This window comes from Triturus cristatus, chromosome 4_1 (assembly GCF_964204655.1).
Source record: "Triturus cristatus chromosome 4_1, aTriCri1.1, whole genome shotgun sequence".
Classification (NCBI taxonomy): domain Eukaryota; kingdom Metazoa; phylum Chordata; class Amphibia; order Caudata; family Salamandridae; genus Triturus; species Triturus cristatus.
The window spans coordinates 955,527,654-955,549,906 of NC_140585.1; the positions used below are offsets into that span (position 1 = coordinate 955,527,654).

At 47.5% G+C, this 22,253-nt stretch overlaps 1 protein-coding gene across 1 annotated transcript in view; it reads right to left on the reverse strand.

Moving 5' to 3' along the window:
• Positions 1–22,253, reverse strand: part of CFAP54 (cilia and flagella associated protein 54) — a 2,172,274-nt gene that overhangs the window by 2,064,553 nt on the left and 85,468 nt on the right. The window contains exon 6 of the mRNA XM_085653834.1: positions 1,960–2,103. Coding sequence (XP_085509960.1) covers positions 1,960–2,103 — 144 coding nt within the window. The remainder of the gene's footprint in view (positions 1–1,959; positions 2,104–22,253) is intronic.

Consider the following 22,253-nt stretch of genomic DNA (forward strand, 5'->3'; position numbering starts at 1 on the left):
CTCCCGACCTCCGTTACCCTTCACCTCGGTCTCCGACGACTCCGGAGGGCGGACTTCACTCCTCCGATGACGCCGCTCACTCGACCTCGGTGACTTCCTCCTCGACCTCTGGTATTCCTCACGACCTCTGACGGCGCCCTCTCTCGACCTCTGGCGGCTCCGGGTACGACGTCTGCTTTTCCAGTCAGCGCCGCTTCTCCACCTCGGGCTCCAGGTCTTAGGCTACTCGACGTCGGACTTCAGGGAAACCAGCTTCCAGGTCAGGATCTTGCTGTTCTCTTGTTTCTAAGGCCTGTTCCTGCTGTCCAGGTCCTCAGGATGGTTTTTCTGACTTCTTCCCACACAGGGCTCTAGGCTGGGCTCCGTCAGTAGGGACTAGTATCAAGGGTGGGTTTATGGACCCCACTCCAGGCACAAGTTTCCACCCCTGCTGCTTCACTCCTTCCTCCTTCAAGTTTGTGCTGCTCACTCTTCACCAGTCAGGTGCCAACTGCCAGCTCCAACTGCCACAGGGTTCTGGAATGTTCTGGAAGGTGCTAGCAGGTTCCAGTGGATGCTGGTGATGTCACAGGTGGCCACCATTTTGTGCTCCAGGCCTCCAGACAGAAGTTTCAGGGGTAGCTAAAATGGCTCCCTGAAACTGCAGCAACACGAAAAAGTCTGGTGGTTCCCAAAAAGGAAAAATTCAAACAGGGTTTGAGGCAAAAGTGGGACAAAATAAATAATGATGAGGAGGGACCACCCAAAGGGCTGACAGGTCTAACACTGTCTATTTGGGATAATAGCATGTTTGTAGAGTTTCGGGGCACTTGCCCGTAGACCTGGATACTATATAGAGATTTCTGTCAGTTACACTGCCAACCTCACTTGAGGCATATTCCTTTTGTCTTAGTATCCTCACGTAAAGTTTATGAATTTGTGCACTTGCCTATTATCAACAGCAATTTTACCGCTGTGCTACGACTGTATTATGAATTCCATTTCAAAATGTACCGACTGCCTTTTTTGGTATCATGATAAATTCATTTATGTTTTCAGACTTAATACATGCGGGTACATATTGCGTAAATAAGTTCATGAAAGTTTTGTATCCATCTAGGAAAATATTCCTCATGATATCTCTTACCTATGCCAACCGTTCCAAGATGGCTGATATGTTTACAGCTATGTAACCCTTGTTGTGAGTCCTTTGTTGATTGTGATTACCACCAGTATCAACGCTTGAAAACTTTATTTAATGGCTGCTTTTACATGCACTTTCACACGTGAACAAGGCTTGTCGCCGAAACGCGTTGTGTGAATTAAACACTTGGACTTCGCTACCTGGTTGTTCGCCTGTTTCTTGCTGAGAGCGCACGATAGATTTCGTTTGTGGTTTTGGATATATATATATATATATATATATATATATATATATATAAATCAATCAGTAGTGGTGGAGGTGATGATGAGAGGCTGAACTAAGCATCGCTCCCCTCGAATCCTGTGCATAAGGTTGGTGCTAATGGGACAAATACCACTGTGTGCACTGAATTTGGGAGGTACAGGGTAGGACTCTAAATATACTAACTGTGGATGTGAGATTCTGTGAAAGCTTTGTCTGACTCTTCACACTCCCTTTCCCTCAAGCCTGACAGTAGTAGTAGTAGTAGCAGGAGAAGGAGGAGTAGGAGAGAGAGAGAGAGACCCCTTGAGGTTCAGGGCTATATTTCCCTTTTGGGGGTTATGGGATCTACAAGGTGTGGCCCCAATACATTTATGTGAACCAAACACTGTGCCAAGCCAACATGAATGAAGATTGTGGGAATCCAGCCTGAGAGCTGGGATATTTTCCAAGATTAAAAATCTACAGAGGGAAGAGTATCCTTTAGATTATGTTTTTCTTGGTTATTAAAAGGCAGTTCGTTTTCCAGCTAACCAGTCGCAGTAACACATTTCACTTTCAGGCAATAACATTACCTCTCCATGGACACCAGCCTTGCAGTCAAAATAGCACTGGCAGACAGCAGTGTAAAGGGTGGCTCGCCAGGTCAAGTAATGAATGGCTAAAAGCGGGATAGATGATTCCATACACACGCTGGCCCACAAAAGGAATTCCAGTGCCTACAAGAAAAAAAAAACATATGCCTTCAATTTATCAATTTGATGAATGCAGGTTTGAAAAAAGTATGGGCTTGCATTGTTTGGACTTCTCAAAGTAGCATATATTGATATGTAGTAGAAATTAGTAACATTGCTTTGGGCTACAACATTTTACATGGGGAAAAAATCTGATAATTACAGTGACGGGCAGAGTTTGGTGCAGTACGCACAAAAATCTGAATGTATTCCCCCCTCCAAAAAAACTTAAGAATAGGTGATAATTACCTCGCCCAATTAATTCACCTCGATGTTGGAATTTCTTGGGTGTGATAAGTATCTTATCGAAAAAGAGGCACTCGCAATCAGGCCCTTAGGATTGAACAATACTGCACAACCAACATTGGCCATCCCTTGGAAGCACCCACCTTTTAACATTTCCTCATGATTTACCTCTGCTCCTCCATCTGATACGTTAAAGCTGCACTTTATTAACCTGCTTAATTCAGCAGCATCTACTTCTCCATGTCCTCCTGTTCACTAATTCCACTTTCTTCTTCTCCTGCTCTTTCTTATGCTTACAAAATCAACACATCCCCTTTATATATTACTACTTATGGTTTATAAAGTGAACAACAGCTCGTATGGCTTTTATTTAGTGCTAGAACATCCTAAGGTCAGTCAGTCAAGAAGGCTTTATTTCGATATGAGTATATCTTAAAAAGCAAAAATACAATAATATACAATAAAATGATAAAAAGGAATCAGTGCATGGAGAGATAGACAAACATTTCATACTGCAACTGATGCCAATAAATTAGCTAAAAACAAGTAGGTATTTTAGATAAATAAAAAAGACAGATTAAAGAACATACAAAAGCCTAGTTGACCTGATACTCCAAGCCCAACCTAGGAACTTGGCTAAACCACAAGCAAAGAGGAGCCTTGGGTCGTTTTTTAATATTCGTAGGGCATCTATACAATGTCTGGTTCCAAGTTCTCTGCAAAGTGGTTTTAACCATCTACTCCGGGGGGCTGCATAGGCCGGGCATACAAACAAAAAATGGGGAATGGACTCAGACCTCTTGTCACAGAATGGGCAAAGGGAAGTTGTCTGAGTTGGTACCTTCCACCTGGAAGTTAATTCTCCAACAGGGAGTAAACCTTTTCTGAATTGGAAATATAGAGCCCTGTCTTTACGATTGGAGATAACATCCAGGTAAGGTTCGCAGAAGTGTATTTCTTTGACCAAAAGAAAATCCAGAGTGGACCTGCACAGATTGACATTACTGCTTCTGATGCCGGCCACCCAGCTCCAATAAATCTTTTTCAGCTCAGACTTAGGAGGTGCGGTTCTATTATTCCAGGCCTCGCCAAGACCAAGGCAGAAGAGAAGACGCTTGACCTCCCTCAGCCAATGGATCTTGTCCCAGCCTGGTGACCCCAACACCTCAGTTAGGCCATCCGCGTAACTGAATAATTCTGGTGTTCTCCAAATTCTCGCCCATAAGAGGAGAGGGCGGAGCCTAGCCTGATCGCTAATTGGCCGAGTGCCCAGATCCAAAAGCAGTGGGAGGGTTGGAGTGCTATAAGGGAGCCCCATAAGATCTTTATGGAATTTATTTTCAGAACGGGACAAATGGTCCACCTTGTAGACCCCCCAAAGTTCAGCCCCATAAAGAGCGGCACTAACACCCCTTGCCCTATATATATCTAGGACTGGAGCAATGGGTTTCAGGGATGAAGCACGATGTTCCTTAAGCAGAGCGCCCACCACCCTCTTATGGGTCAACAACATCTTTTGATGGTGACATTTCCAGCTCATGGAGTCGCAGAGACGAATGCCGAAGTAGTCGAACTCTGACACTCTCTCGAGGGTAGCTGAGTCCAAAGACGGTGGTTTAGCCAACCTTCTCGGGGGGTTTAGGACCAAATACTTGGTCTTAGCTGTGTTAATAACTAACCCTCTCATATCACAAAAAGACTTAAAGTTAGTTAGTAAACTCTGCAAACCTACCGGGGTTTTAGAAATCAGAAGGGTATCATCTGCGAATAGAAGGGTAGGTATTCTTCTACCGGCCAGGGATGGTGCATCTGCAGGGTGTTGTAGCAGGTGCTCCACCACTCCGTTGACATACAATGAGAACAGAGTGGGGGCAAGGACGCATCCCTGGCGTACCCCTCTATTTACAGGTATACGTGCTGTTTTTTGCCCCTGATTTCCCCACCTAATCTGAGCAAAATTGTCAGAATGGAGGTTTATCAACAAGCTCAGCAAATAGGGTGGTATACCCTGTTCGTTGAGCACACTCCATAGTTGGCTACGGGGAACTAGGTCAAAGGCAGTCCGCAGGTCTATGAAAGCAAGATACAGACTGCCTTTGCCCAGTAGAACCACTTTCCAGTATAGCATCAAAAGGCGAAAGGATTGCTCTATTGTCCCCGTGCCTGTTCTAAAACCAGCCTGAAAGTCTGAGAGAATACCCTTTTCCTCTACCCACTGCAATATCCTGGCCAAAACCACTTTTCCAGCCACTTTATGTGAAGTGTCTAAGAGGCTTATTGGGCGATAGTTAGCTGGGTCGTTGCGACAGCCTTTCTTAAAAATTGGAACGACCTCAGCGCCCTTCCATGAAGTCGGGAGGGATGCCCCTTCAAGACTGGAATTCAATAGGGCGGAGATAAGTTTTCCCCATTCGTCTGGGTTGATACGAAGCAAGTCTCCTGGGATGCCGTCCGGACCTGCAGCTTTATTGGGCACAAGGGTATTAATCGCCTCCACCACTTCCCTAGGTGTGAACACAAGCTCGTCCATGGACTGAAAGGGTGCATGAGGGTGACATATTCTCAAACCTTCCCCCTGGTCCTGGGCCATTGAATAAAGTTGAGAGAAATGGTCAACCCACGCGCACTCAGGAACGTTACATGTAATCATTGTGTCCACAGGTTTCTCCCTAGTTCTTAGTAGGTCCCAAAATCCCTTTGCATCCTTCCTTAAACTAGCGGCCTTCAAATCACACCAAAACTGGTCTTCCCATTCTGTCTTTGCCTTTATTAATGCCCTCCTGTAATTGCCCCTCACGGTACAAATCAGAACTCTATTCTTAGATTTTACTGCCTTGAGTAGTTCCCGTTTGGCCATTCGACATGCAGCTGAAAACCACCCAGCAGGGCCCTTCCTGCCACCTCTCTTGTTGACCCTCTTCCCCCCAGTGGGGGCTATAAATAGCTCGCCTATAGCCTTTGTGGTTCGTTTAAAAACTGCAGGTGCCTCTTGCGCACTGAAAGAGGGGGAGTCTAGGCAAGGGATAATATTAGCCATTACAGATTGTACCTCCAACATCTTGGCCTCATTACCAATGATATTTTTCCATTTCAGGCGCCTACCACAATTAGAGGGGCACACTTCATGTGTTGATTTCCACACATGCGAGGTTAAAAGAGGGGACCAACCCTTCCACAAGGGGGACAAAGACAGGGTTAAAGGGTTGTGGTCGCTATCAATAGAAGGCCGAACCTCCATGTCCACCAGGAAAGACCACAGACGAAAATTCAGCATAATGTAGTCAATCCTAGAGGAATGCCCTATTCTATTAAACGTATGTGCCCCCATTTGGTCTGATTTGGATCTACCATTAGTTGCTCTGAGACCATGCTCCAGACAAAGAGCATTAAGGTCAATTGCATTTTGGGTCCATCTTCTAATAGGAGTAATTGACAGCGGCGGGATGCCTCTCCTTGCATCGTCGTCGCTGATGCCCAACACATCGTCCACAGCAAGAGGTTCGAATGTGCAATTGAAATCCCCAGCTAATAAGACAAGGGAGTCTGGACCACAGCGCTTGAGTTCTTCATCGATGCCAGATGGTACAAGAGCAGATAAGCCACCTCTAGTACTTCTAACATAAATATTAAATATTTCAAGCACTCCTCCTCCAGACGGGCCTCTCACTGATAATCTCAAAAGGTCCGGGGAATTAGTGTCTATACATTTAATAGAATACCGCAGGGAAGTGCTTACCCATATTAGCAGACCTCCGGAGGGGCGCCCTTTGCCTCCGTTCGGTCGAACTGCTGGTGCAAAATAAGTAGTGTATCCCAGCTTGTGCTGTGGATCCAGGCACCAGGTTTCCTGGAACAAACAAATCGCAAAGGATTCAATAAAAATGTTCCAGTCTGGGATGCTTATATTCCGAGCTAGGCCGGCAATGTTCCAGCTTACTACCTTCAGAGGAATGCTGGGGGTCTCTCCCTGCCCTAAAGCCAATGCTCCTATAGTAGGAGTATAATCAATGGCAATATCCTTATCGCCGACAGGTGATGCCACTGCAAGAGGAATTTGAGAGCCTTCAGCAGGCATCTCCCTGTTAGGCTGGGGCAACACCTGTGGATATCCCCTAGACGTAAGAAAAGGGAGGAGGGTAGTGGTGGAAGAGCTCACCTGCAGCTCTCCAAGGGGTAAACTATCGATTGATGACTCCCCAGATGGTCCAGTATACAACTCCCGTATAGAGGGGATTACCTGTCAATAACCTTGCCAGAATCGACCCTGCGACTGGCCAGGGCTATTATTAAATAGACTGAATTGAGAAATACAGCCACGAATTTGTCTACTGACCCGACCTTCCCACATTTGGGTTCCAGTCTGCCTCGGGAGAGTTGGGGGATTAAAATAGCTAAGGTCACGAGTGCCAATTGAACCAATGCTTCCTACTAAGCTATGTTCCTTCATGGGTCCTCTACATATGAAACTGGCAATCCTTCGGTCTTCAAAATTCACTATGATACAGTCCCCACAGATAGATTTTTCCCTAGTACCAATCCAACCGACTCTACGTACATGTATTATCCGGCCCTCCCAAAACTCGGGCAGGGGTTTGTTCTCTTTGAGCCAGAATAAGGTCTTATTGAACAATTCAGTATAAGACTCTCGCTTCCGGACTAAGGACCGGTACCCCGGTCAAGACGACTACATAGGGCTGGCACTCAGGAGGGAGATTTATAATAAGGTCCCTCCCACAGGGAGGGGCCTCACCTGAATGCAGCACATGGGCTTTTACAATTTCAACTGAATTAGAAGTTGGAATCTCCAGTGCACTATGGGCTAATGGAGATTTAGCTGTAATAGTAGAATTTCCCTCGCCTGCGCAAACTGAGGCCGGGAGACAAGCCGTCTTATTGCCTGGGATAATGGTAGTAACTTTAGGAGATTTGAGTTTCTCTGCAGGCTTAGGGAGAGGTAGGCCGGTGGTACTGGAAGTACCAGCCACAGAAACCATAGGGTGCAAGTTACGATTAAACGCTTCCAATACAACTGGTGAGTTGTCAACTGTAGAGACTAAACTGTGTTGGGCAGTAGACGTCACCTTATTGGCAAGTCCCCCGCCTAAGCCATCATCCCTAGATCTTAGCTGCACTTTTATAAAGATTTCAATGAGAAAAAATTATCTAAAGTTGTCTGCTCCATTTTATCCATTCGCTCGGTTAGCCCTCTAATTTTATCTAATACTGGCAAAAGTAAAGATTACATTATTTCCTCTATTTTTTTTAATCAGGGGAGAATCTGGGGAGAGGGTCGCTACACTACCAACAATCTCAGTATTAAAAGCAGTAGTTGCACACCCCTCAGGAGTGCCCTCTTCTTTATCTTCCTGGAATGATCTAGGATCCCCCCCTGTTACATTATTGGAATCACGCCTCCGGACGGCCACCCGCCTCTGATTTTTACACATTTTGGAGAGTCTACTTTTCTGTAGGGTAGTAAATCTTCTGCTCTTTAGGGGGACTGGGTGGATTTCCGCCTGCACCATGGTAGCCACCGGGGTAGGTGAAGTAAGGAAAGTAGTGGGGTCAGCCGGGTGAGAAAAAGAGATGGCTGACTTGGTTACTGCTAGGACAGGGGCCACATGACTTTGGGCATTTAGTGCCGTAGCCGTCAGATTCTCGAGCCCTTCTATGTTGGTTCTCAAGGCCACCACACGAGGATGGTCCAAAGGAGAGGGGGCAAGAGGAAGCGGGAGCGAGTCCAGTATGCGCTCCGGGGAGGGTATCTGAGCTATCGGGCCCATCGAAGATCGTCTATCACCAAATGGGCTACCAGATAGCCGCCGATCGGCCATAGAAATTTCTTTATCGATGACGTTGGCCACACGGGTAATAAACTGATCCATAGTGCCCGCCATACCCCCCACGCTCCCCCTCAAGCTTTTACCTGAACGAGTTGACATTACTAGTACAAGGTCAAGCCGTGGAACAAATCAGAACAAACCCCGGCAGGGTATATAATGGGCAAGAGGTAGAAAAGGAGTATATGTGGCTAAAACGTGCAAGTATCAAAGAAGGGAGTCCCTAACACACGGACACCTGGCGTATGTAGGGCGACTATCTCAGATATTGTTCAGTAGACACAACCCAGTCCGAGTCCACAACAGGAGGCAGTTGACAATGCTACTCAATGACAGTACCTGATTAGGGTCGGAAGCATCAATACCAGTGTTTGGAGGGGGGGCCCAGCCCAGCCTCCTGCAGCCCCTGACGGCCACAGGCGGCCCGCCCTCTGCCCAGGCTCAGCCCGGCACCGCCCGCGCGCGTCCCGCGGCGCAAAGGAAGCACTTTCTTTTAAAGCGCCTCCGGGCGCGCTGGAAAGCGGAAGGTGTCAGCCCCCAAAGGATCACGGGAGCTGTAGTCTCCCCCAACGGCGGCCAAAGGTGAAGTATGGCAGCGGGGGAGACGCACAGCGTAGGCAGCCCGTCGAAGTTTCACTACCCTGGCCCCAAATGCAGAAAATTCAGGTAGGATGTTGCCTCCGATGCTGGTGTGTAGAAAATGCGGCCCCCTAAGGTACTTGATGTACATTCTCATAGACTGGTGTTGCAGCACAAGTGAGGGAAAGAAAGTAGATGTCGTATTTTGTCCTGGAAAACAGGGTAGAAACTGATCTAATTTAAAATAGTGGCAGAAAATAACAATCTCTTGTGCTTCCTGTAGTGGTGGATGGCTATACTGTATGCAATTTATCACCTGCCAATAATTTTGCATCAGCTACATCGCCCTACTAATACATAGGAAAGTAAGGATATAATTACTATTCTTAATCCCACTTATACTTACCTTCCATAATAAGTATGCGGGCAGAGTTGTGAATAATAAACATCAACTTGCCTTATGATTTACTGGGTGGCCAATGTAAAGGGTGTGATATTATTTAAGGTCGGTATTAACAACCTCAACATAGTATCACATAACCAGTTCCTGCAAAAGGAAAACAGACCAGAATCCAGAAATCGATCACGAGGTAAGGTATTCAATAGTTGAGGGGCAGGGTATGAAAAATGTCCCTCTGAGCAATCAGAATGGTGTGTATGCTTGAATTTTCATCATCAAGAAAGGGAATCCACCATGTGTTCATTTTTGATGTGGGAAGCATGCCGTCTTAAAAATTATGCTCTTTCCCAAAGGGAGCCTCAGCACATCCCAGAAGACTGGCAATAGCTGTGCTGCCCTCGATGCATTCATGACGCCTCTGCAGCCCTTTGGCCGTATAGGTCAGAGGTCCTAAGCAGCTGCCACTGGCCTATTCCAGTTCTGCAGCTGCTAAGAAAAGCAATGCATGGTCTGGTTGTTCATGAGATGGGAACAGTTTATTCGAGTACTGCATCAGAAAGCTAGTGTTGCCAGTAACAGGGGGTGAAGGACAACAAACGGAAGATAATACACCGCCCAGGTTTAGGCTTACATAAAGTTGTCAACAAACGTGATCCAAATCTAAATGTCTACACATCACGCTTCAAAAAAATATATAGTTCAATACACAACAGGTCATTCGAAACAAGCATAAAACTATAAATAGTGTGCCTCGCAGCGGATAATAGTTGAAATAATACGAAGTGGCCACTTGATGGCAGCACTGCACCAGAAATAAGACTTTGACGGCGCACTACGGCAGGCTTAATTTTGGGGACAGCTATATCATGAGAGATATTTTGTGTGGATGTAAGAGCACCTAATATGTCTCCAAGTCTAAATGAACTGGCAATGAAATTTTAAAAAAGCTAGGCAGGCCAGGGTAAAGATATTCAACACTTGCTCTCGAGACATGTTCTGTTCAGGGTAGATACCAAGAAAGGAAGTTAGGTATCCTACCTCTAACCCTTCACCTCAACTATATGTTGTAGAGGGCTTTAGGAAGGGTCACATTCCCTCCCTTTACCACATCATTAAACTGTGGCATATGGAGGAAAATATATGGTAAAGGCCTGACTAGTAGCCAAGGAGCCTGTTTGGTGGAGGGACACAGCACAACAACCAGAACACACACAGGGTGGAGGACAGGCCTATGCTTCGACTAGGTGGGTGATGACTCACATGCTCATGGGTGCAACTGCACACGGGGTGGGGGGGGGGGGGGGAGTTGATGAGGGAGGGGGGAGGTTGGCTGCAAATTCCTCTCCCTTTTCTATGTACCTATTTTCCAAACCCCTGCTCCGATGTGAAAGTCACTGTGGAGGATTCCAGACATTGACTATCTCCAAATGAGAGTGGGAGGCGGCATCACTGGCGAGAAGATGGGAGAAGGAATAGCACTGCTCTTTCCCCTATAAAACATAACATGACAGCATGCAGGTCACGTTGCCCAGATGTAACTTATAATCAAAGAGAGGTGTCTAATAAGATGGCAGAAACCAGGAGAAGGGGGTGGCAGAAGAGGATGTGACACTACAATCAAACATGAGGCTGTTCAGGTGTGCCTGGGCTTCCACAGGAGACAGGACATGAATGGAGGAGTGCACATAGCAGGTTAGAACAGTACATACTGGAAGCACCGGACAAACTATGTCACACCTATTCCTTTCAAGCTACACTGGTGAAAATAAGGCAATAATATACCCACACATGCAAGACTACTCTGTGCGTCTGTGGCTACTTATGAGGCGATACCCGTGCATAGGAGCTGCAATTAATATATCAGGCCATACCTGCAAGTTTGATTCATTAGCGCTCGAGTACAAGGTGACTATGCTGAGTAATGAAACTGTGCCTCGAAATCTGTGGTTGCATTTCAGTATTTGTGGTCGTGTGTGGGGATAGAAGCTGTAATTGGCTGTTTGAGGTAGGAGTTGGGCATTTGAGTCAATATGTGGTGAAATTATGTTAGTGCATGAGTTGTAAGCAGGCATCCGAAGACATGCTACGGCACTGCACCCGAAGAGATGTATGGGCACACAGTGCATGGGATATGTTCCTGGGCATCTGAAAGAAAATTAGGGAAAAAGAAGCTATGCCTTTCATTTAACGCTTTTCTAGAGAAAATGGTAGCTCTGTGATGACTGTGCTATGTCCGTGATATATTATGGCAGCATTTTACTATGGCCCTGATGATGAGTCAGATGGAAATAGCATTCCACCCGATTTACAACTGGTCCGGTGTTCTCACATCCGTATTTTGCGGGTGAGGGAAACACTAGGGTCAATTTTACCAGATAACACTGCAGGCGGATCGGGTGTAGGTACAAGCACAGCCCTGCCTCCTTCTATGGCACAGGGGGCATAAATGGCTCTCCCTGCCTTACTCTAGGCCTCCTGTCCCAGACGACGTCTTGCAGGCAGCCCCGACCTACAGCACAGCCTCACTCCTAATTCCTACATGCTTAAAGCAGACGATAAGTGGGAGGTAAAATGGCCCTTTATTCTAGCCTGAATGGGGAGTCACATCAGGGTATTTTGCCAGGTAAAGCCGAGTCTGCATGGTATTCCTCATTCAGGGTGGAATTCCTGGATTTAGGTGTGGGGATACAACCTATAATCATTAGGCCTGCACAAAAAGACAGGTTTTAAGTTTCTTCTTAAACAGTGCTGAATCGCTCATAGTCCGCAGCTCCAGCGGAAGCGGATTCCATGCTGTCGAACCCAGGAATGCTAAAGCTCTTCCTCCTGCTCTTTGCGGCTGAATCCTAGGGATTTCTGTCAGAAATTTGTTGGCGGATCTCAGCTGTCTTGCAGGGGTATGAAAGCTGAATCTGGTTCGGAGGTAGGAAGGCCCTGTTTGATATAGAACATCATGTATTGTAGGAATGTGTCCCTTTTTGCATGGTTACCCCCCACTTTTTACCTGACACATGATGCACTTTGACATAGTGTGCCCTAGGTCCCTCCCAACCAGGTTCCCAGTGCCTGTGTTCTTTCCTAAAGCTGTATCTTTGTACCCCCAATTGTCATCTCTGGCTACAGGTAAGCCCCTTGTAAAGAGCACCGTGACCAGAGAAGTCCTCTAAGGGCTGCAGCACCTATTGTACCACCCTTAGAGGCCCTGCACATTAACACCCACACACTGCCATTGCCGACTGCGTGTTTTGGTGCAGAGAAAAGTGAAAAGTCAACATGGCACACAACCCTGTGTGTCATGCCTGCCATCCACTGCCTGTGGACTAGGTAAGTCACCCCTCTAGCAAGGTGCACTAGCTCCCAGGTGAGGGTACAGTGGCATGACCCCTGCACCCCAACAGTGTCGAAGTCCATTCTTAGACATTGTAAGTGTAGTAAAGCCATAAAGAGTATATGGTCTGGGAGTTGGTCATTACGAACTACATAGCTTCATAATGGCTTTCCTAAAACCTGGGAAGTTTGGTAGTAAACTTCTCAGCAGATTAAACCCACACTGATGTCAGTGTGGGATTTAATGTAAAATGCATACAAAGAGCATCTTAGAGATGCACCCTGAAAAACGACCAACGTTGGTGTGGTTCCTGAATGGCCGCATGCCTTTTGCTACCACCAGATAGGTTTCTGGACCCCTGGGTAGAGAGCCTCAGCTCTCTGGGTCCAGAAACAAAGCCCATCCTGGGCAGAGGAGTCATGTCTCCTCCCCCAGGATGGGCTGGGTCCACGATAGGGGAAGCTTCAAAGACCTGTTGCCTTTGTAAGCGGACACTGCCTTTTGCTGCCCCCAGCAACAGGCTCCTATCGGTTCTGACCCCCACTTTGGGCGGGAGAATCGGCAGGAAAACTGAGCTAGGAAGAGAGGTGTGCCTACCTTTACCATCCCCACCCCTCAGGTGAAGCACAGAGCTTAATCCCCTCCTTCTTGGAGATGAGGGGACCCAACCAATTAGGAAGAGGCTCATACACCCTCCCCTGGAGAGTAGCATAATAGGGGTGTACCCACTCCAAGGAAGGGATCCAATGGTCTCGACCTGCACTCCCCTTTAATGCCCCTAAATTTAGTATTTAGGGGTGACCGTGAACCTTGCCTCCTCAATTTCGAGGAAGAAAGAAGGACAGAAGAGCCGTGCTGACCCAGGAAAAAGAGTACATCTACAGCTTTGGCGCCAGCCCTACCGGCCTGACCCGCCTCCAACCTGCCCTGCAACCATCTTACAGACAAGGTCTCCCATGAGCACCGGATTTGCTCAAGCAAAGACTCACCCACAGAATCCGGATCCATGCGGCTCCGCGATTCTGCACCACTCTACACCAGACGCCCACGGCCCGAATTCAAGAAGCCCAACACCACGAGAAGGTCTCTCCAGTGATCCTGACCTGGGATCTGGTGATGCCCGACCTCCCTCAAGCTTCAAGACGACACCTGCAGCTTCAACCTGAATGTCCCCCTAACCGCGACCGGAACTGGCAAGACGACCCAGCACCAGAAGACACCCCTGCACACGACGGCCCAGCCGACAGGTTCCAGGCATCCCCAAGAACCCATCTTACTGCGCCAGCCAGTGGTCGCCTTCAGGACATCACCCTGCCTGAGCCTCTTTCCAGAACAGGAGGTCTCCATTGTAATCCACAGGGTCCCCTCCTGTGCTGATAGTTGGCCCCTGCAGTGCTGTTCTTAACCCCAGGAGCTTTGCTACCGAATATGCCTCTTTTTTCCACAGCCTGTCACTCCGCATGTTGTTACAACGAGGTCTTTACCACGACGTAACAACGGGGGGCGCTGGATGTCGGAATAGTATAATTTACTATTCCAACTCCAGTCTGTTCGGACAGTAGGGAAGGTGTTGTATTTTAAATCCAACACATTCTCCTCCCCCCACAAGTTGTTGTTACGACTTGCGGGGTAATGGCATGCGTTGTTACAACGTGGTTGTTGTAACGACCACGTTGTAACAACATTCGGGGTGACGGTTTCGTGGTCAGGGGTGTTTACCTTTGCTACCACACCCAAGTGGCTTACTCGTAAGCAGACCCTGCCCGAAGACCCACTTAACACTATTGGCTAAAATCGGGCTCCTGCACTCTACACCCGGCTGCCCCAGTGCCACTGGTGGTGCGACTTGAGGGCTTACCTAGACCTTCGGGAACCTTGGTCCTAACCCCCAAAACTCCCACTCATAAGTTGTTTACTTATCTGAGAAACCGCTAACACTTTTTTCCCCCATAGGAACCAATGTTGTGATGTTTTGTTCCTGAAAATGTTCTGTTGAGTTGAACTTTGTATGAAAGAAAACTAAACTGCAAACTTTAAAAAGTCTTACTTACCTTGTATTGCGAAATCCCCTGTGTGGTATCTAGGCATACCACCCCAAATAGTCGATGTAATCCAAAAATAAGCTAAACGTATACCAAAAGTAATTACTGTTTAAATTAAACTGTTTTTAAACCCAATAGAAACCTATAACGTTTGCAAATTCAACCACAACTGCACTTTCTTGTAAAGTCTCTGAGTGTGTGCTATCAGTCTTGAGTGAGTGAATAAAATAAAGGCTAAACACTACCTCTGGATAGGTCTTAACTGCCAGCCCACACTACCATAAAGAGAGCTGTTAGTACTTACCTAATTTAGCCTCTGCTATACCCCTGGAGACTCCCAGGACTCTGTGTTGGTATAGTATACACAGAGCCAGCTTCCTACATGTACCAATTTAACTTGTATTACATGTGGCTCTTTCCCCAATGGGCAGCCAATAGAGTACATACAGATGTGGCCTAATACATGTTCGCATCGGTACATTTAACAGGAGCCAGGCCGCCGAATTCTAGATCACTGGGGGTCTGTCCATTAGGTACTTTGGTAAGCCAAAGTATATTGCATTACCATAATCAACTCTAGATGCTATCAGTGCGTGGATAACCGTTTTCTTTGCTGAGATGGATATAAGGGGCAGCAATTTCTTTAGGGACCTCATAATCCCAAAACAGGTGCCTACCAACATTTTTACTTGAGGCCTAGAGGACAGCCGGTTATTAAATTTAATATCCAGATTTTTTACTGACTCTTTCTGGGGTTCTGGAGAAGAGGCGTCATCTGGCCAAACAGTTTGCCAGAAATCTGGTGGAGTCTTACCAAAGAAGAGAATTTCTATTTCCTCATTGCATTTGAGTTGAGCTGTTGCTAATCGATGAAAAACTGCAGTCAGCCAAGTTTTAATATGTGCGCCCTTCAGCTCAACTCCCTCGTCCCTGGAGAAAAGCAGTTGTGTGTCATCCAAGTAGGAGATCACTTTCACTCCCATTTCTTCTACTAGTTGAGCCAGAGGGGTGAGATATAAATTAAAAAGTATAGGGCTTAGGGCAGAGCCCTGAGGGATACCTGTATACACCTCACGTGGACTGGTGGAGCATGGGCGAATCCAAACTTGTTGGCTCCTATTTGCTAAGAATGACGTTAGCCAGTCCAGAGTCTCCCCGACACTCCAATGGCCTGAAGACGATCCAAAAGCATTGTGTGGGGGACCGTACTGAATGCTGCCGATAGGTCCAGCATAATCAACACGGCCACTTACCCTGCATCCAGGGTTCTTCTAATCTATTCTGATGCCTCCACCAGTGCTGTTTCTGTACTATATCAGGCTCTAAAGCCTCACTGACGAGGGTGAAGCAAGTTATTTGCTTCCAAAAAGCTCGACAGCCGTATAGTCACCTGTTTCTCTAAAATTTTAGATAGGGCTGGTAACAGGGAAATAGGCCTATAATTAGGCAGAATAGCAAGATCTGCTGCTGGCTTTTTAATAGGTGGAAGAATCAGTGCCTGCTTCCATGGGCTAGGTACTGTAGCTGTCCTTATTGATGAATTTAAAATCCAATTAGCCACTGGATTGATAATGTCTGCCCCTATTGGCAATAATTTAGAGGGGCAAGGATTTGTAGGAGAGCCAGATTTAATGGCCTTCAGAGCCTGCAGGGATCAATACAGCAAAATAGCCTCAAAGGTGCTCGACTTTATCTTAAAAGGGGAGTTCAAGCTAGTTTGCTGTTTTATCAAGGAATCTACAACAGGTTTTTGACCAAATGACAAACTGGCTTGAATGCTTAAAGTCTTAGTATTAAAAAAGCTGGCAAGCTTTTCCCACCATTCAGCCGATACTGAATGGGAGTAAACACATCCAGATGGGGCCATAAAACTCTTAACTATGGAGAAAATCTCTCCCGATCTATTCCTTGCCTTTTCAATTTGCTCCTCATAGAAGGCTTGTTTAGCTTTAGTTACTGAGGCAAAGTATTCTTTTGTGCAAGTTTATAAGTCTCTTTATCAGCTAAATTGTATTCCTTTCTGTTTAAGGGCGACCGAGACCCATGAGCTGGAAGGCATCCTTCTATTTACCCTACTCTGGAGAACCAGTGCTCGTTCCGCTGTAGCATTTCTAATCCAATTATCAAATTTTTGACATCATCCTCAAGAACGCCAGACAGGGCCGGTATATGTTGTTTTACAACATTCACGAATTCAAATGGATCTATCTTATTAAAAGCTTTCCCGCTGCGGGTGAGCCTGCCCGAAGCTGGATCTAATTTTGCTGGAAGCTGCCAGGTAAATCTGATTAGATAGTAATCCACTCAAATCAGGGGTTGTGGATCCTCCATTTGTATCTCAACATTGGAGCAGACTTGATCCAGCGTAAGACCCCCTTGATGAGTTGGTTTCACAACATATTGATTTAAGCCTTGCAAATTCATCATTTCTTTAAAATCTGAAGCCTCTGTGTCAGTTGAGTTATCCAGGTGTAAATTAAAATCACCTAAAAGCATGAAATGTGAGGATCTTAGGGCTAAGTGGGTAATAGCCTTATCTAATGATTTCAGAAACGAGCCGGTACCGGTGGCCTATAAGTTAAAACTTCAGCTACTGAGTGCAGATCTTTCACCTCTAAGTAATGGCAGCATCAATCCTCTGAGGATAATTGCCAGTTCGCCACCCCTCCCCACTTGGCGTTCTTTTTTGTAAATTTTAAAGCCCATGGGAATGGCATTAGCAATAGACGAATTGGAATCGTCAGACAGACAGGTCTCCGTTATACATTTAAAAAAAAAGCGAGACTACATTCCTCTCGGAGATAATAAATATTGGTGGCGTGTTTTTGCATCGAATGTGCGTTAGTCAATGCAGTACGAACTGGAGTAGCACCTTACCTAGTTGGCCTGCCCGGGAAATTGGTTTGCTTTCCACTCAAGTGTGAGGTGGAAGTTACAATCGGTGCAGCTAACATTCAGCCTAGACGAGGGAACCCATGACCTCATTTGACATTTGGTAGCCATAGCAAGGTTCATAAGTGAGTCTCTACTATAGCTGGTGTACATCTTACCATCCGTAAGTACTCCTGAGCAGCATGGCTGGCGCTGGACGCTTCCGGGACTCTAATGGGCGGAGATGGGCCTGCCTTCGGCAGGCCAGTGGCGCGACAGCACAGCGTGTCTGCTTTTAAACATGAGCCACGGTGACCACTAGAGCACGCACTAACCAAAAAATGGCGTCTCTCGCTGTCCGACCAGGAAGGCTCCTTTTTCCTCCCCTCCCAGGTAACAACACAACTCCCACCGTGCAAAGCCCTGAGGTAATGAACACAAATACAATAGTTTCTTTCTAGTAAAAACACTTTAAAAAATAATTGAAATCTAAAAAAACAGCCTGCTTTGAAAATAGATAATGTGCAATGTGCAGAAAAAACGTGCTGTTCACGGACCGACCTCCTACTCAATTCCATGCAATCTGTTGAAATATGGGTATGGTGGTATTATAGACTGTTTGGGGAGCTTCCATGGCACATTTGTGGCCCACTGAATATTTTGGAGCGCTACAATGGAGTATGCTAGCGAGGCACGGTGAAACATTTGGGCACTTCTTGAGGACTAGTTTTGGTGTCTACTCAGGAGCATTTCCACAGCCAAACAAAAAGATTTTCCGAGTTTAAATAACAATAGTTTCAGAACTCAAATTAAGTAATTAAAGTAGTCAGGATTAACAGCTATCCATGTACTGAAGTAGAAAGGTCCAATCTTTTCTCCTTAATTGGAGCCAGAAAGGATGGAATGGGCCAGTAAAACAGTCTACAAATAGGTCTCATTTCAAAGACCATCCCCTATCATGTCTGCTGATCAATCTTTATGTGTCCTTTGGCACAGCTGAGGAGGCACTTTTGAATGTACGCCAACAATCCACTTAATGCTGGAAAACAGGACCACGTATACTTACTACATGCCTGAACCAAGTGCTTCACTGAACAAAAGGAAGCTACCGTTGCATGAAGAGCCAGAACCAAGACTCTGGTGCTAAAAGCGGCACAGCCCTGCACACAGTCTTGTTTGTTGCCCCCAAATGTCAGAATGCCTCCAACCACCTCCACGAAAGCATGTCATCTGGGAGTCTTATTCAACACCTTGCTCATCAACTCTGGTTTACTCTCCAAGTCAATGAAGTGGTGAAGGGCTTCCACCTATAGCTGGAAAATCTTTACACTACTTCAAACCATCTATCAGGGTATCTGATGAGAATACTGCTGTTGGCACAATTAAACTACATCAACTGGCTGCAAGGGTTACAACCCACACAGCTAGAAAGTGCCTGAAGCTATGAAAGTATAAGCAAGTAAAAGCGGCACCAAAAGCACTACGATGGCTCCCACTGGAATCAAGACTCAAGTTCAAAGGTCTTTAGTCATTACATAAAGTGTACTGAAGCAAAAGGCCAAGATACTTAAAGGAACTGGACCCTGTTTAGTATTATGCAGGAACCGGCCCTTAATGATTGTACAACAGGTATACCAGGAAGCTCCAAACGACTGAAACACGGAATTGGATCCAAGCCTGAGCACTTCAGGCTCACATTCAAGTGAACTCGCCTTCAACTGAACTTTTGAGATAATTCGTCAAATAAACCCCATCAGGTTTGAGGGTGTGACTGTAAAATATTGGATAGGGGTCATCGCCTTGCACCCAGAAAGTCCACAGCTTCCGTCTAATCACATCTTTCTACAAACTTTGCCCTACACCGCAGAGCTCTCAAGTGGCCAAAAGTCAATACAAAGTGCTTTATAAAAGTACAAAATAAACAGTAAGAAATTAATGTTAAACGTTTATGAGCAGAAAAGTTTTTCAGAAGCAAAAAAATCCCTTTAGTATGCATTAACATTGATAAGCAGGTCAAAGAGCAGTATTGAGGAGTCACTTCTTAGTAGCTGGCTATCACTGACCATGGAAAGCTGATTTTGCATGTGTATAAAGCAGTATATATACACAGAAAACATCAGTCTAGAACCCTAAGCAAGGTTTTGTCTGCACAGCGCTTGCACTGTGCTTGTGAAATCTATTATATTTAATATAAATCTTAAAAGGGGCTTACATTACACAAACTCTAACACTAACACCCCCCCCCGCATACGTGAGACAAATCCTTTCTATTCACCCCTGTGCATTCCGATAGGTCATAGTTGACATGTTGTATACTTCTGCCTATTGTTATTCTACACTGCCCTATTTATCAAGAGTATAACGCTGCTGTTAGATAAGCCTGGCATGCAATCGGTATACATCTCTCTACATCTAAGACCATATGTAATACAAGATCAGGTTATTCTGTCAGGATATGCATCCTATATGTTCTAGAATTACATGTCTGTCCTTTATACTCTACACATTATACTGTTCACTCAATTTCTGCAGAATATTCACTGAAGCATCATCTTATGCACAGCCCACACCCCCCTCCCTATGATGTATCCATCCTTTCCGACTGTGTATTTATTTTGTTTACCACTGTCTAACTCTGTATGCAAAAGTGTAATAAAATACTTGGGGGGACGCTAGGTGGCGCACTAGCGAATGGTCGCCTTTGCGTGAGGCACCCGCAGTCCGGCGACCGTTATCCGTTCTTCTATCCGTAATTGGCAACTCTAGGTGTTGAAATTGCTGGAAGTGCCCGATGTTGATGTCCGGTGCTTGCTGGCCGAGTTTCAGCGGTGGGGGCGCAGCGGTGGCGGAGATACAGGGCCCGGAAGTTCCGCCGGCTTGAGCGACTGGACGCAGTGCAGCGGCTCGCTGGGGGCGGATTCTACGTGAGGCCGAGGCTGCGATACAGGCCGTGGGCCTCCATGCGGCGAAGTGCGTGAGGCGGACCCCGAGGACCGGTACAGGCGAAGTGATCGGCGTCGGACTGCCTGCTCGTAGGCGTGGTGCCCAGTGCAAGGGACGAAACTCTTCCCCCCCCCCCCCCCGTCTGTCGGGGGCTTCGGTGCTGCGGCGGAAGGGGCAGCGGCTGACCGGGTGCTGTCGGGCCCGGCCTGCTGCGCGGAGAAGGTGTGTGCTTTGCTTGGGGGAGCGGGGGTGTGGCACAGGAGTCCCCCTTCACCCCCTATCAAGATCGGACTGGGCACGGAGCGCGGCAGTCCCGGAGCGGATGGACGCACTGCCCCGGACTGCTTCGGTGGCGTAAGCGCCGGTGAGTGAAGGCCTGCGGGACCCCACCGGAGCTCGGGGAGGTGGCTGGAGCCCCGGCTGGTGTGAGGTGAGGAGCTGTGCCTGCGGACGACGGAATGCCTCGATTTTGGAATCTGTCGCTGGCCCCATGCGCCGCTTGCCCCTTAAGGAGTGCTGAGGGACATTGAGGGACGACCATACAGCCTTTCCCTGTGTCCTGCTCCTTGGCCTGATTGTACTTGGCGGTTGGGCTGCGGGGCGCTGTTGGTGAGGCTTGGAGGCACTGGTGCCAGCGCAGTGGGAGCAGCGCAGTGGGAGCACTTCATCTGGAGCAGCGGGTGGCGACTGCGCTGAACCTAGCGGTGTGGCGACTGGCGGCGCAGGGGTGCTGAGACCTGAAGGTGAGGACGCATCGAGGAGGGGGCATACCCACTTCTCCCCCTCCTAATCGCCCACTGAGTGCAGCATGATAGACTCTGCTGTATTGGTGCCTGTGGGGCATTCGGGCCGGCGGAGCGCACTGGTGCCCTGAACGCGGATCAAGATGGGCAAGACGGATGCAAAACAGGCTAAGCTATCGTTTGAAGCTAGCAAGAAGGGAACTAAACCGGTGGAGGGGTCGCCTGGGCTGGAAGGACCAAGTGGGACCGCAGGGGACCCCTCGGTGGCGACGGTGAACCTGCAGGAGGTGCTGCGCGAGATGCGCCAAGGATTTGCGACAATTGCGGACAAAGTAGATCGGATGTCTTCGCGAATGGATGCAGTGGTGCATAAGTTGGATGCGCACGAGGAACGCCTTAAGGGAGCGGAACAACGGATATCGGATACGGAGGACACGGTCTCGCAGCACACCTCGCAGCTCTCCAGGATGGACAACTTGTTGCGCATTATAGCGGCTAAGAACGAGGATTTGGAGGCGAGAAGTCGGCGCAACAACGTCCGCATAATAGGTATTCCGGAGACGACCAATGTGGGCAAAATGGAGGAGTGTGTGGAAAAGATGTTACGGACGGCGATTGGAGCGGATGTGTTTTCCCCCCACTTTATAGTGGAGAGAGTGAACCGTGCTCTGGGCCCGAGACCAAAGCCGGGAGCGCCCCCCAGACCCATCATTGCCCGGCTCTTGAACTATCGTGATCGGGATACGGCCCTGAGGGCGGCACGGGGCACGCGATTTCTCTCATATGAAGGTAACTCCTTTATGCTGTTCCCGGATTTCACGCCGATGGTCCAGGTGGAGCGCCGGAGATTCTTAGCAGTGAAGACCAAGCTGCGACAATTGCAACTGGACTATGCGTTGCTCTATCCGGCCCACTTGCGGGTCACGTACCAGGGCAGGCAGAGATTTTTCACGACTCCCCAGCAGGTGGAGGAGTTCCTCAAGCACTACAAGCGGAATCACAAGCCTGGTGCGGAGGTGGATGCTGAGCAGGCACTGTTGCCCGAATAGCGGCTGGATGGTGAACAGTGAGTGGGGTAGTCATTACTTGTGAAATGGCCCCATAGGGGCAAGTAGGTACTCTGAGGGAGCGATATGATGGGGG